We start from the raw sequence: 13,936 nt of genomic DNA on the forward strand, positions 1-13,936 counted from the left end.
AGTAGGCAGAGTCAGAAAGCTTTGTAGCTGGGAACTTTACCAGTAAACCACCACCCTCGTGGTAAAATATAAAATAATGGAAACAGGTTTAAGATGTAAGAGGTAGCTAGAAATATGCACAGGCTAATAGGTCAAGCAGTGGTTTAATTAATACAGATTCCCGTGTGATTATTTTGTCTGGGCAGCTGGGAATGAATAGCCTCCACCAGCAAACATCTCTTGAAGTGGGTCCTCTTAACCTTTATGAGTGTCACCGTACGCTTGTGCCCTGACACACAATACTGTAATACAACACACGTGTGTCTTGATGCTGGAGTTAGAATTGTGTACTGCTAAAGGTATTTAGAAAGAACAGCAGCAGTGTTTTTAGTTTTTTTGAGCCAGGGTTCCTAAGTGTAGTCCTGGATGCCCCAAAACTCAGAGATCTGCCTGTCTCTGCCTTCTGAGTGTTGGGATTAAAGGTGTGTGTCACTACCGCCTGGTAGTTTAAACTGTAACCATTTTGCATGGCTAGGCATTTATTACAGTGTGGTAATTGTTTCAGCTGTCTTGAGAGTTTTAAACAGTTGCTGGGTATGGTGGTGTGCACGGTCCTCAGCCCAGAGTGGGACCCTGAGGGAGGGTCTCTTTGGGAACCTGCAAACAGGCTGCCTCTAGCAAGCCACAGTCCTGCTGCTCGTGCTTAAAACTCTTACCTCAGTCAACCTCCCAGCCCCAAGGCTGTTACTGACAGAAATTCTTTCAGAATCTAAGTAGACAAGGGAACCAGGTATAGTGAGATATATATATATATATATATATATATATATATATATATATATATATATATATATATATATATATATATATATATATATATATCCTGTCTCAAAAACACAAAACAACAAAAAACCCCAGAACTATCCCTTGCCACTACCACCCTATTCTGTGTGGCTGATGGGAAGATCAAGCAACTTTTGCAAAAACAAAGTCTGCAGTGTAATTTCTATGAACATTTTTCTGGGAAATGCTTTTTTCCATAGGGCTCAGGTGCTGATACAAAGAGTGTACTGAAAGCGGCTGTCCTCAATCATTAGGAAGCAACACAGAAGAATCCCAAGTGCTGTACGCAAACACTAGCGCTGGGCTACTTACTAGACCCTTTCTATATGTGTATGTCTGTGTGTGCATGCATGCCCATGTGTAAGCCAGACATCGACAACAGGCGTCCTCTTAAAAGGCAGCGTCTCTGTAAACCTTGAACTTAGGAATTAGGCCTCACTCTGTAGCTCTGGCTAGCCTTGCACTCTGCCTGCCTCTGCCTCCTGAGTACAGCAATAAGGGACTAAAGGTAGACACGCCAGGTGTAGCTGCTCATTTGACTTTGGTAGTAAAGCCCGAAACCATGGTTTTAACAGAAAGGAAAAACAAAACCCATGAACAAAAAACCTGACTTTTTGTTGTTTTTTTGAGACAAGGTTTTACCGTGTAGCTCTGACTGTCCTGAAACTTACTTTATAGACCAGATTGGCCTCAAACTCAGATCCAGCTGACTCTGCCTCCTGAGTGCTGGAATTAAAGGCATGTGCCACCCACCAACCGTCTGTTATCTTACCAGACCACAATAGAAAAGGGCAAAGTCCCTTCCCACAGAGAATGTAAGAAGCAATTTAAACAAACAAAACAAAGCCGGTTTGTTTTATTTACAACACTCAGTGCATCTTACACATGACATATTTTCATTCCCCAAATCTTTTGAAAGCAATTCCAATTCCAGTTTGTGCAATGAGTTTACAGGAAAACCTTAAGACAGCCATTAGACACTTTAGAACCTAACTGCTAAATTTTGATATTTCATACTATATTAATAGAGGACTGTTTTCAATTAAGAAAAACTAAATTCTGCAATTAATTAATACCCTCTGGGAACTTTAACTCAAATACAAACTGGATTAACCTATGAAATAATACCATTAGGTTTGGATAAATTATTCCAACTTTCCCTCCCCAATAAAATACATGCACAAATTAAACATGGTAAATTACATTAATGAAATTTTATTTCAATACTTTCTTTTTGGACTCTCTCAACTGTTTCTCAATTTAGGGCACGGATGGGGAGAATGCAGTTGGAGAACTCTAATATGGCCACACCCATGGCAGGGAGGCAGGTGGCTTTAGGGGCCCTCACCCCAGCCAGCACAAAACAGCAGGCCCTCTTTATTGCCACCCCCTTAATCGCCATTACCTAGGTTTCAGTGTTTTCTGGGTTGATGACAGAAACCAGTTCCTCTGTTTAGTGACAAGAAATCACTGTCCTGCTACATAAAGATCAATAAAGAGGCAATGAGCAACAAACACTTGAATAGCTGCCTTCTGAAAAACAAAATAGCCTGGCTCATAAGCCAGAGAGAAGGAAGGCACAGAGGCCATCTCCACACTGACCCACCCAGGGTACCACTGTGCTTGGTCTACTCCCATGACACATTGCTGCTCACGAAGACGGTATTGTTGGTACCTGGTGTAGGTGCCGCCTCCTACAGGAAGTGACTGAATTGGGAAAAATAAAGTTTCACGTTTGACCTAGCCCAAAGAATTAAAAGAAAAAGGAACAGTGAGGTAGAGTTGAGAGAGTTCAACTAAACTTCTGAGCACTGACCTTTTGGCACACTCTGAAAGTGCAGACTCCTCATCCAAGTCCCCCGGGACACAATGTGGCAGCCCCCAAGGGAACGTGAAGTTCACAGAGCCACCTGAAGGCTCCAATCCTGGCGTATCAGCTATTATTTACCCCAATATCGAAGCAAATAAAAACAATGCTTCCATTTCTGAATTTATTTAAACAAGTTAATTTAGAAATCCCATTCAAACAACACTTCTGACGACATGTAAACACACTGCCGTGTTCCTGAAACAGATGCTAACACCTGAAAAAAAGCTGTTAATTGCTTGTGAGGAAAGCTATCCATTAGTAAGGCCAGTCTTCAGCAGAACTAAACCATTTTACATCTGGTAGCTTTCCCAGCTGAAAATATCATTAAACTACAGTCAAACAGAAAGACAATTTTGATGGATAGATCAGTACCATTGGTTATAGCTTTTAATCAGGTTCTTTCCCGGCGCCACTCACATCAATAAACCATGGCTTTTTTCTTATCACGATTTGTAAGTGGTGTTAAGTGTGGTCCTTGTCGAACACGGTTGGTAAAGGCTATTTACAGTGCACATGGCCACGCATGCACCATCAACAGTTAGGCCTGCCAGTTTCCTGGAGATCACACAGTGCCTAAAAATGGTGACAGAACATACGTCATCTAAACCAAGAGTTCCAAGCAGAAAATGTTCCTTTTTTGACCACAATTGCAATAGGTACATGAAAATTCTTAGAAAAACATGAATCCCCTTCAAGAAACTGATGCATATTCTGCACACTACAGGTTAAGGCAGTAAAAAATGTATTCCTGATAACTGGAGGTCTCGACAATGTCAATTAAAGCTGTCTGACTACTTTTCCGTTCTCCATCATATGTTCAAAAGTTGTAAATTACTTCATTTTCAAAGTAAAAAAAAATTACTAGCAACTAAGAATTGACACTGGAAAAACTGCTAGGGAAAGGAAAATATTAAGTTTGGATTTTGCCTGAAAGTTTTCAAATCATAAACAAGAGCATTATTTGTTAGTCTCAGTCTTAATCATATTGAACAAATAATATAGTTTACCTTTCTTAATTTAAAATATACTGTTACTTTGAATAATTCAAGTAATGTAAGACTATCAAAAATAACTTTTTAAGCCATACAAGTCAATTGCATTTTTCAATGTTTTAATTAAGAACTTTTTAAGAACTGTAAACTAAACCAAGACAGTTTAGTTAACAAATGATAGATGCCTCTTTATTTGCACTTGTGATTCTTTTCATACAAACTGCTACAACAAATATGTAAAGATATGGCAGATCACGCATTTGATCGAAGCACTTTGATTTAAGCATAAAACAGATTCAAATGGTCTAAGTTCGTGCATAAGTTCCAAGGAGCTGCCTACTGGTTTCTAGGCGGCCTTCTTTCTAATCAGAATCCACTGTTCCTCAGCTGCAGATGAGAGGGCACAATCTGTTGTAAACAGGGAACTGTTGTAAAACCAGATAATATTCTTCAATTAGGATCATTCTCGTTCAATTGAAAAGATTCTCCCAAGTGTCTTCCAGCACTGTAGTATGTATTCTGTTCACCTCTTAATCTCATAAATTAACTTTCCTTTGATTCCATTTTATGGTGTTCAATTCAGTTTTGTTTTAAAAATTGGTTTAAATTTATATAAAACTCTGTACATGTTCACAAATTATTGCATAAACAGCATAATCTTCAAGACAGTGTTTGTAAACACATGTCCAATTCAGGAAAAAAAAAATTCACGTTTCCCGTCTGGCTTTTTTCTTCTTTTTTATTTGTTTTGGAGATTCCCAGTTAGTTTCAGACTTGGCTAAGAGAAAAAAAAGGGGGGGAGGGTGAGGAGAGAAAAATATAAGGAGGATAGCCAGTATGAATCAATATAAAAGTAACAACTACTAAGAAACTTTTAAATGTTCAAATTTTATGTTTTAAGTTTTCCAGTCTTGGATGTTTTCAAGTTTGCCAGTCTCTGTTTCCTTTCTTTTCAAGCCAAGGTTTTAACTGTAACTGCTTATACTCAGCTAATGTCAGCCCACAGATAACTTTCTTTTTTTTCTTCCCCTCCCTCCCGCCTCTCTCTGAGATGGAGCACTATTGTGTTCTTGGCAGCAGGAGATGAGGAGAGTAGCAGGCAGCCTCAGGAACTTGAGCAAAGGAGAAGGGCAAAAAGCCAAGACAGCATCTCCAATCTTCACTGGTCGTGTTATCTTAGCACTGGCCCTCACAACTCAATTCTGCGAAGTTTCAAAGAACCACACATTTCCAGAAGGCGGGCGTGCTCTACTATCCTACCAGAAACCTAAGATCAGAACCTTTACACGATGTAAGAAAAAATGCAAGAAGACAAACAAAGCACTTACTCTGCGAGGGAGGCACACTATTTTGCTTAGGATTTGACTTGGGTTTGTCTGTGTCTGGTAACATCGATGGCACTTGGGAAGAGCTCTTGTCAGAGTCACCTTTGGATAAGGTGACAGATGGCTCGGTAGAGACAGCAGGTGGAAGAGTCTTGATAGGCTATTTTGGAATAAAATCATTTCAGAATTTTGTATAAATTTCATATAATATTAAGTATTATAGCAATATCCAGAGACTAGCAGCAAGCAAAATTAAAGTGGTTTCTAGTTTATAGGTAGCACTGTACCTCATTTCTGCCCTCTAGTGATATAACTAAACAAGGCATCATCTACAACATCTATGAATATAGTAAGATAAACATACAAGTTAAAATTACCAAAGGCTAATTTTTTGGGGGATGCTTTAAAAAATAACCTCTACCAATTTGGGCTACCTGACAGGAAGAGTGGGCTATCCATTTAGTGTGGTGCATTGCTATCTTGCCTACCTATGGATGGGGGGATGGGAGATGGGGCATGCACGGCTTTAATCCCAGCACTCAGGAGGCAGAGGCAGGTGGATCTCTGTGAGTTTGAGACCAGCCTGGCCTACAAAACCAGTTCCAGGACAGCCAAGGCTGCTAAACAGAGAAATCCTGTCTCAAAAAAAAAAAAAAAAAAAAAAAAAAAAAAAAAAAAAACCCACAAAAATGAAAAAGAAATTAAAATAGCTAATAAATCTCAAATAAAAGAGACTAATCCTACTTCAACTTTTTATGCTTCTGTTTCATTGTAAATAGCATTTTAGAAAAGTTCAATTAATTTCCACCAACTCTGACCTAATCAAAACTGTTAAAAAGACAAAAATAGTGAATTACTTTTATTTACCTATTTAAGTTTTTTTTTTTTTTGAGACCCCCAGTGAATTAGCCCATACTGGCCTATGCTGGCTTTGAGCTTAGGGCATCCTTCTTGCTGATCTGCCCTAGTCTCCTCTCTAAGAAGCAGAAATATTGCTAACAGTGGCGCTTGTGGGCTGGAGTGATGGCTCAGCGGTTAAGAGCTTTGCTTGCTCTTCCAAAGGTCCTGAGTTCAATTCCCAGCAACCACATGTGCTCACAACCATCTGTAATGAGATTTGGTGCCCTCTTCTGGCCTGCAGGGATACATGCAGGCAGAACACTGAATACATAATAAATAAAAATTAAAAAACAAACAAACAAACAAACAACCAGTACAGACCTTCAGACTCTTGGGTCTAGTAATGAGATTAGAAGAGTAGGGTGGTAACTTGTCACAGCAATATTAAGGATTTCTCTGTGCTTGGTAGCTATTATTATGTAAAATAAAAGGGTTACTGCACATACGCACCAATGTAGTTTAACAACCAATCTGATAACATGGATGAGTACCCAGGTGATGTCCTTACACAGCATGACATTCTACCACACTACTCAGAATGGCATATACTTGCATAGTACTTCAATAAAATGTGAATTACTATGTAACTATTAAGTCAAGAAAACCTTATTATTCTTTAAAAAAATCACCTGGCTATTTTTGACGAGTATTTCAGCTGGATCACTAGTGCTCATGGTCTTCAGGGAAAACACTCTCTCCTGTTTTGGATGGGCTTTGGAGGTATTCACAGGAAGCTCTTCTCCATTGTCTTTTTCTAGTTCTTCTGTGTCCTGCAGAAGAAAGCAGCCTGTGAGGTTAAACTTCATTCTTTACTGATTAAAATTCACTTTGTTCCAAAGACACCCTGAGAAAACAAATTCACTTAAAAAAGGTGTCAAGCCAGGTATGGTGAGATCATGCCTGTAATCCCTACACCTGGAGGTCAAGGCAGAGGGACTGCTTCACGATCAAGGCCAGCCTGGATGGGAGTGCAATCCTGTCTCAAATCCTGTCCCCTTAAATTACATATACTAACACCCCCCATCCCCAGACTGGTAACCATTCTAATTAAATAATCCAACTCAAAGAGAATAAACTAACATTCAATTTAAAAGGCGCATACAGCAAAGAGGCTGATAATGGAAACAAGACTTTAAAAACAGAGTTGCACTCAGTGACTTCTTCAAGGAGCAATGTGTTCACTCACATGTACACATCCACATTACAAAGGATATACAGAGACCTCCAATCTGACCATGACATGACACATCCATATAATTCCAGGGTCAAATCTCTTAATTTCTTTGCCTTTATTCCCTTAACTACAGAAGTTCACCCAGGAAATTTCTAAAGTCCTGCCTAAGTTTTAATGCTTCCTGTGTTCATTGTTTAGACTTAAAGTTTCAAGGCATGGCAATGTCAGACTCTATGCCTGTTCTAACAGCTGCCCGAGAGGATGGCAAGAGTTCCCTTCCTGGCAGCGAGAGGGCTCAGTGGGTAAAGGTACTTGCTACCACGCCCAACAACCCGAGTCTGATCCCCAGCACCTACCCAGTAGAGACAATCGACTTCTCAGAAGTTGGCCTCTGACCTCCACCACATGCTGTGGCACAGGTACAGGCAAACACACATAAGCCGCCGGGCGGTGGTGGCGCACGCCTTTAATCCCAGCACTTGGGAGGCAGAGGCAGGCGGATCTCTGTGAGTTCGAGGCCAGCCTGGTCTACAAGAGCTAGTTCCAGGACAGGCTCCAAAACCACAGAGAAACCCTGTCTCGAAAAACCAAAAAAACACACATAAGCCAATGCCATTTAAAAATTCTGTGTTTTCCATCTTTACGTGGTTTTATTTTTTTCCCAAACTTCATTTTTTAATTGATTTTTATTGAGCTCTACATTGTTCTCTGCTCTCCTCCCTGCCTCTCCCCTTCCTTTCAACCCTCTCCCAAAAGTCCCCATGTTCCCCTCCCAATTTACTCAGGAGATCCTGTCTTTTTCTATTTCCCCCAATATATTGCTGTTTCTATGGAATGTGATATGACAGCAACTCAATTCAATTCGGGTGTGAATTTAAGGTCAGCACATAGCTGAACCCAAAGTTCATTGATCTGGTGAGACCGGCTAGACAATGAGCTTCAGGGACATGGCATCTCAGACCTCATCCTTCCCTGCTGAGGCTGAGACTACACGCACACAACACCATGTCCACCTTTTCTGTGGGTTCTGGAGATCCGAACTCAAGCATTGTGCTTGTATAGCAGGTACTTTATCAAATGATACACCTCCCAAATCCCTGCCTATCTTCATGATGAACTAGTAATTTCATTTATAAAGAAATGGTTCTCTAGGAATAGTCAGAGACTAGGGAGGGGGAAGAGTTCAGGTAGGACTCAGGAAAAAGTGATGCTTTCTGGAGATATAGCATCCTTGACCCCACTGATGCAAAGTGACAAGTGGCTGGTGGCAGCCTCCAGCCTGGTGTACTACTTCTGAAGAATATGGAAGGTCATGGTTAGCTGGCAGTATGGAGAGCCAAAAAATGGTGTTGGCTGGTTTTGGAGGCAGGAAACAGACTATGACGTTCCGGGGGGTGTTCCCGCCTGAAGAGGAGGATTAGAAAGCAGGTAGAGAGGGAAACTGAAGTGGACTTCAGTCTGTTTCACCCGTGTGCTGGTGAAGCTAAAGGCATATGCACAGAAGCTCTGAGATTTGTTTGTTTCTTTCTTTTTATTTTGGTTGTTCGAGATAGGGTTTCTCTGTGGTTTTGGAGCCTGTCCTGAAACTAGCTCTTGTAGATCACGTTGGTCTCGAACTCACAGAGATCCGCCTGCCTCTGCCTCCCGAGTGCTGGGATAAAAGATTTGTTTCTCCATGTGTGACCTTGTGTTGCCTTTCCTGCCTAATCATTCCATAATAAAAAAAAGTACACGTGCCGGGCGGTGGTGGTGCATGCCTTTAATCCCAGCACTAGGGAGGCAGAGGCAGGCGGATCTCTGGGAGTTCGAGGCCAGCCTGGTCTACAAGAGCTAGTTCCGGGAAAGGCACCAAGGCTACAGAGAAGCCCTGCCTTGAAAAACAAAAAAAAAACAAAAACAACAAACAAAAAAAACAAAACAACAACAAAAAAAGTACATGTGCAATTTGATTTAGTTTTAAAGGTGTAAATCTCTGACATTTTTTTTAGGATAACACAATTCTTAAAAAATTATTTATTTATTAATATTTTATGTATGAGTGCTCTACATGTATGCCTGCATGACAAAAGAGGGCATCAGACCCTATTACAGATGGTTGTGAGTCACCAAAGTAGTTGCTAGGAATTGAACTCAGAACCTCTGGAAGAGAAGCCAGTGCTCTTAACTGCTGAGCCATCTCTCCAGTCCCAGGGTAATACAATTTTTATTATACTAATATTATGTAGCAGTTCCCTAATATGCCCAACTTTCTTTTAAACTCACTGGAGAGGGCAGGAGAGATGGCTGAGCGGCTAGGATCACTTGTTGCTCTAAGAGAGCTGGGTTCGATTACCATCATCCTCATGGTGGCTCACAACCATCCATAACTTCAGTTCCAGGGGATCTGATAGCCTTTTCTGACCTCGGTGGACACTAGGATACATGTGGCACACATACACACACGTAGGCACAACATAATTTTTACAGATGGTTCACACGCTGCCATTTATCTCTACATATTCTTAGTGTCTTCATCACCTTTCCGTATCACCCACAATGGGTGTATGACAACCAACACTCACTGTTGAGGAACTTTACCTGTGAGAGAGCGTTATCTTCACCTTGCTTCTTCTTTTTCTTTTTCTTCTTTTTAGATTTTCCAGTTGGAAGAACTCCCTCTCCTTTTTCTTTATCATCATCTGAGACCTGATGCTAAAAGCACAATACTGAAGTAAACTCCACTGGCTACACTTATATTACAACAATTACTGTGAAATAATTTCAGTTATGTTTGGTCTTTATTTTCCAAAATCTAAATAAGAATAAGCTACGACAAACAAAATTTTAATAAAACATTACTTAAACTCACTGGATGAAAACAGGACTTTAGATCCCGTCGTTATCATACTTCCAGGAAAGGACTATTACCTTGAATTTTGTGTCCATTCAATTTCCTATAAATTTAGGTAGGACAAAATTTTATAGAAATATACAGTATCACTTAGATCTTGCTCAAAGCTTTAGTGCATTTTCAAGCGTCTATTCATATTTAATTTAATATAGCTTTAATTCATCCCTTTTTGCGTTTTCTTGTCTTTGCCAGTGTTAAAGAATTGAATCTAAGGCTTTGCACATATACTAGGCAAGAGATCTAACACTGAGCAGCACAAATATCCCTATTTCTCTCTAGACCTCAAACTTTACTCTAGATCCTTCTCATTTACAGATATATTAATGCAGAGGCTAGCAAATTATGATCCATCTCAAGGCCAACTTCTCCCAACCCCCGCGTATATATACATACACGTGTGCATATCTGTGTTTGTATGACTAGTCCCATTTGTACCACGGCACCGGCATGGAAGTCAGAGGGCAACTTAGGTGTTACTTCTTGTCTTGTATCTTAAGACAGAATCTTTTTATTGTTCAATGCTACCTATTGGCTCTCTCTCTTGTCTCCACCCCCCACCTTGCTATAGAATCACAGTGATTAAAGATCTGTGCTACCAGGCGTGGCTTCATGTGAGTTCTGGGGATTTAACTCAGGTCTCAGCACTTTACCAGAGACCTCCTCAGCCCTTCCCACGCTATGTGTACAAATGAAGTTCATTTCTATACTGTCCAAACGTTATTTGCAGAGCACAGGAACACATCAGAATCCATGGCAGTCTGCCACCTGTGCTAAAATCGCTATCACCATTGCCTCCATACTATGTGTTGCTGTCACCTACTGCCTCTCCTCCAGTCCTATCTACCTAGTTTTTCCTCTGAACTTTTTATTTGCTAGTATTTCTCTCTGGGGGAAAAAAAAAGTTATGTGTGTGATGTTTTGCCAGTCTGTGCACCAGATTGATGTGTTTGGTGCCAGAGGTGTTGGATACCTTGGGGATTGGAGTTACAGATGGTTGTGAGCCACCAAGTGGGTGTTGGGAATCAAATCTGGTCCTCTGTAAGAGCAGCCAATGATTTTAACCCTTGAGCCACATCACTCCAGTCCCCAACACTAACCTCTTAAGTACTCAATTTTCTGAAATATGGCTTTTAGCTCACGATTTTTTTTGGATAAGGACTGAACCCAGGGCATTGTACACGCTAAGCACATGCTCTAAAACAGTTATACCCCTAACCCTGACTCCAAAATCTGTAATGAAAATGATCTAAATTCCCAGGAAGTAAATACAGTGACAATCTTCAGGCCTAATGTCCCTAACCACTTTGCTGCTTTTTTTTTTCGAGACAAGGTTTCTTTGTGGCTTTGGTTCCTGTCCTGGAACTAGCTCTGTAGACCAGGCTGGCCTCGAACTCAGAGATCCGCCTGTCTCTGCCTCTGAGTGCTGGGATTAAAGGCGTGCGCCACCACCGCCCTGCTCCTTCTGCTGTTTCTTAAATTGTTCAGCATGTCCTCCTTCCTGAGACTCAATTGTCTCTGCCTCTGTGGTCTAAACCCCCTCCCCCCCATGTTGATGGGTGCTTATTCTGGAATTCACTCTATAGACCAGGCTGCCCTTGAACTTCCAGAGTTCTGCCTGCACGTGCCTTTCAAGAGATGGGATTAAAGGTGTGTGTCGCCGATTCCTGGCAGTCCTCAGTCTCTTTAACAAATAATCATCACTTAATTCCTTATACTTACTCTTTGATCATTAGGGATCGGTTCCTGGGACTTCAGAAGTGAAGCTCTTTCTTCATCTACCCAGTTTCCCCACTCCTCTGCTGGTGCATTCCAGTCTGAGCTGGGATCAGCAGAAGACAAACCATCTAAAAGTTAACAATGTGAATTAGTTATCTGTCATTCTGCCAGAAGCTAAAATTCAAACACTAAAAATCCTTTATGTTGAATTAGGCTGTAATTTAAAACTATTCTTCTACCCCCTGGGCATATTTTAAGAGCTAGCAAAAAGTGGAAATGTGATAGCCTTTGTCCAAATGCTGCTAGGCACAAGATTAAGCAAAACTTTTAGATCCGCGAGACACACTTATTAGTTATTAACGTGACTCCCTCCCCTTTGTCAATCTTCTAAACCTGCACTTTTCCCTCTGTCCATCTTTAACCTAGCCTAAGGTCTGGTCATATTTTTGTAACCAATTTGTTTTCTAGGGCATAGAATTAAGCTTTAATTGTAGTACCAAAATTCTATACCCTCTGGTCACCTTGTAATACACTTCCTCCCATCTTTATAAGCTCTTTAAGATTTAGGTTCTTCAAATTTAGCAAATCACGACAAACTGCTTTCTTTCCTCTTCTATTAGTTACTGATGACTCTAAAAGTATTCGAGAACTTGCAGGGCTTGGGCAGCCTAATCTCAAAAACAGCTTCACTCTAACTGTCTGAATTCCTGTCTTTCACTCCAGAAGCACTAATATTTTACTTAGGAAGCTACCACTGGTCAATGCACAAGCCTACAATTTTCCTTGGCGAAGTGATTCCCAGAGGGGATGCTTCTCTCTTTTCCCTACAAACCATCCACTCCCACATACACTCTTATAGTATCTGCTTACAGTCAAGTTTTGTTTAAGATAACAGAGGTTACACTTTACTTCCAAATGGTCATAAGTCTTCCTTTCCTAGCATTGTTTAACTGAAAGAAGTCCAATAATTTCCCATAATGCTACTACTGCTACTAATAAATACTAAGCTATACATATTTCACTGCTTCTGGGATTTCTAATCTGTTCCGGTGACCTGTTCCTAGTGTAATGCCAAACATGACTAGGACGTATTTTAGGATCAAGGAGACAAATTTGCCTATTGTATGCTTAATGCCATTTTAGTTTTCCGAGGCTAACTTTTTACTTTTTATAGGAAAGATACTCATAGATCTTCATAAAAGTTTTAACACACATTTGAGAAGACCCAACAATGATCTGAGAGAACACTCACAGAAAATAACAAACAAAAAACAAAACAAAGATAAGCCAAACAAAACACAAAACCTTTTGCCCATTATGATCACAAATTTATGTGAGAAAGACACATATCAATAGCAAGTATATCTTCTCAGAATTGAAGTTCATCTACTCATGGGACAGTTCCTTATTAGGCTCTAACCATGCAGCAGAACCACATTAAGTAGGTTCAATAGTCTAAAACAAATAAGTATGCAGAAGCCACTATGCAGCTAATGGTCTCACTATTCAGTGGAGATGCGTAAACCTGAGAAGAAAAGAGTGGCACATTCTACCAGAGGACTGTGGAAATCAGAACGGTGGGGTTGGGCTAAGTCTCAAGACGATAGAAGACTTTTAAATAAGCAGAACTTTGGGTCAGGAAAATGAGCAACAAGTGATTACAAGTGTGAAGTATGCTACAGAAAAGGCAATCCTTTCCTGTCTCAAAATTTATTATCACGTATCACAAGCAGATGGATATGATGTTCTGCCAGTACTAATTCAGAGGTTAAGAACATGGGCTGTATTGTGAAATAAATGTCCATTAATAACCCTTTATCACTTAATGTGATGTAACTGGTCAAAACCCCTCCCCCTTTCGTCTTTTTCTTTTTTTCAAGACAGGACTTTTCTGTGTATCCTTGGCTCACACTGTAGACTAGGTTGGCCTCGAATTCAGATATGTTTACTTCTGCCTCCAAGTGCTGGAACAAAAGGCATTCACCACCAAATCCGGCTTTTTCTTCTTTTTCTTTTCTTTTCTTTGAGACATGCATCACCCTACCTGGCTAAATTTCTTAATCTTAAGGGGCTCTATACCAACTTCATGCAGTTCTGACAGGATGATGTAAGATGCAGTAAATGTTCAACAAGGGCAGCTACTGTGTGAACTATCAATGGTGACATTAAAATCAGTTAAAACTGATGGATTTTGGAGAAATCTCCATGAGATATACTTCTTTTTGTTTTAAATGCTAAGGATTCAAC

The 13,936-nt window shown here is 40.4% G+C and overlaps 1 protein-coding gene across 5 annotated transcripts in view; it reads right to left on the minus strand.

Moving 5' to 3' along the window:
* Positions 1–1,648: 1,648 nt before the first annotated feature.
* The window catches only part of Mtdh (metadherin), a 54,377-nt gene continuing 42,089 nt past the window's right edge, over positions 1,649–13,936 (minus strand). For 3 of the 5 annotated variants that reach the window (XM_075961225.1, XM_075961224.1, XM_075961222.1), the window contains 5 exons: positions 11,693–11,817; positions 9,661–9,774; positions 6,539–6,679; positions 5,013–5,169; positions 1,649–4,462 (listed from right to left, as the gene is read on the minus strand). In XM_075961225.1, coding sequence (XP_075817340.1) covers positions 4,392–4,462; positions 5,013–5,169; positions 6,539–6,679; positions 9,661–9,774; positions 11,693–11,817 — 608 coding nt within the window. In that variant the 3' untranslated portion in view covers positions 1,649–4,391. The remainder of the gene's footprint in view (positions 4,463–5,012; positions 5,170–6,538; positions 6,680–9,660; positions 9,775–11,692; positions 11,818–13,936) is intronic. The other 2 variants (XM_075961223.1, XM_075961221.1) reach the window with 1 other exon arrangement.

This window comes from Microtus pennsylvanicus, chromosome 2, assembly GCF_037038515.1.
Source record: "Microtus pennsylvanicus isolate mMicPen1 chromosome 2, mMicPen1.hap1, whole genome shotgun sequence".
NCBI classification, from domain to species: Eukaryota; Metazoa; Chordata; class Mammalia; order Rodentia; family Cricetidae; genus Microtus; species Microtus pennsylvanicus.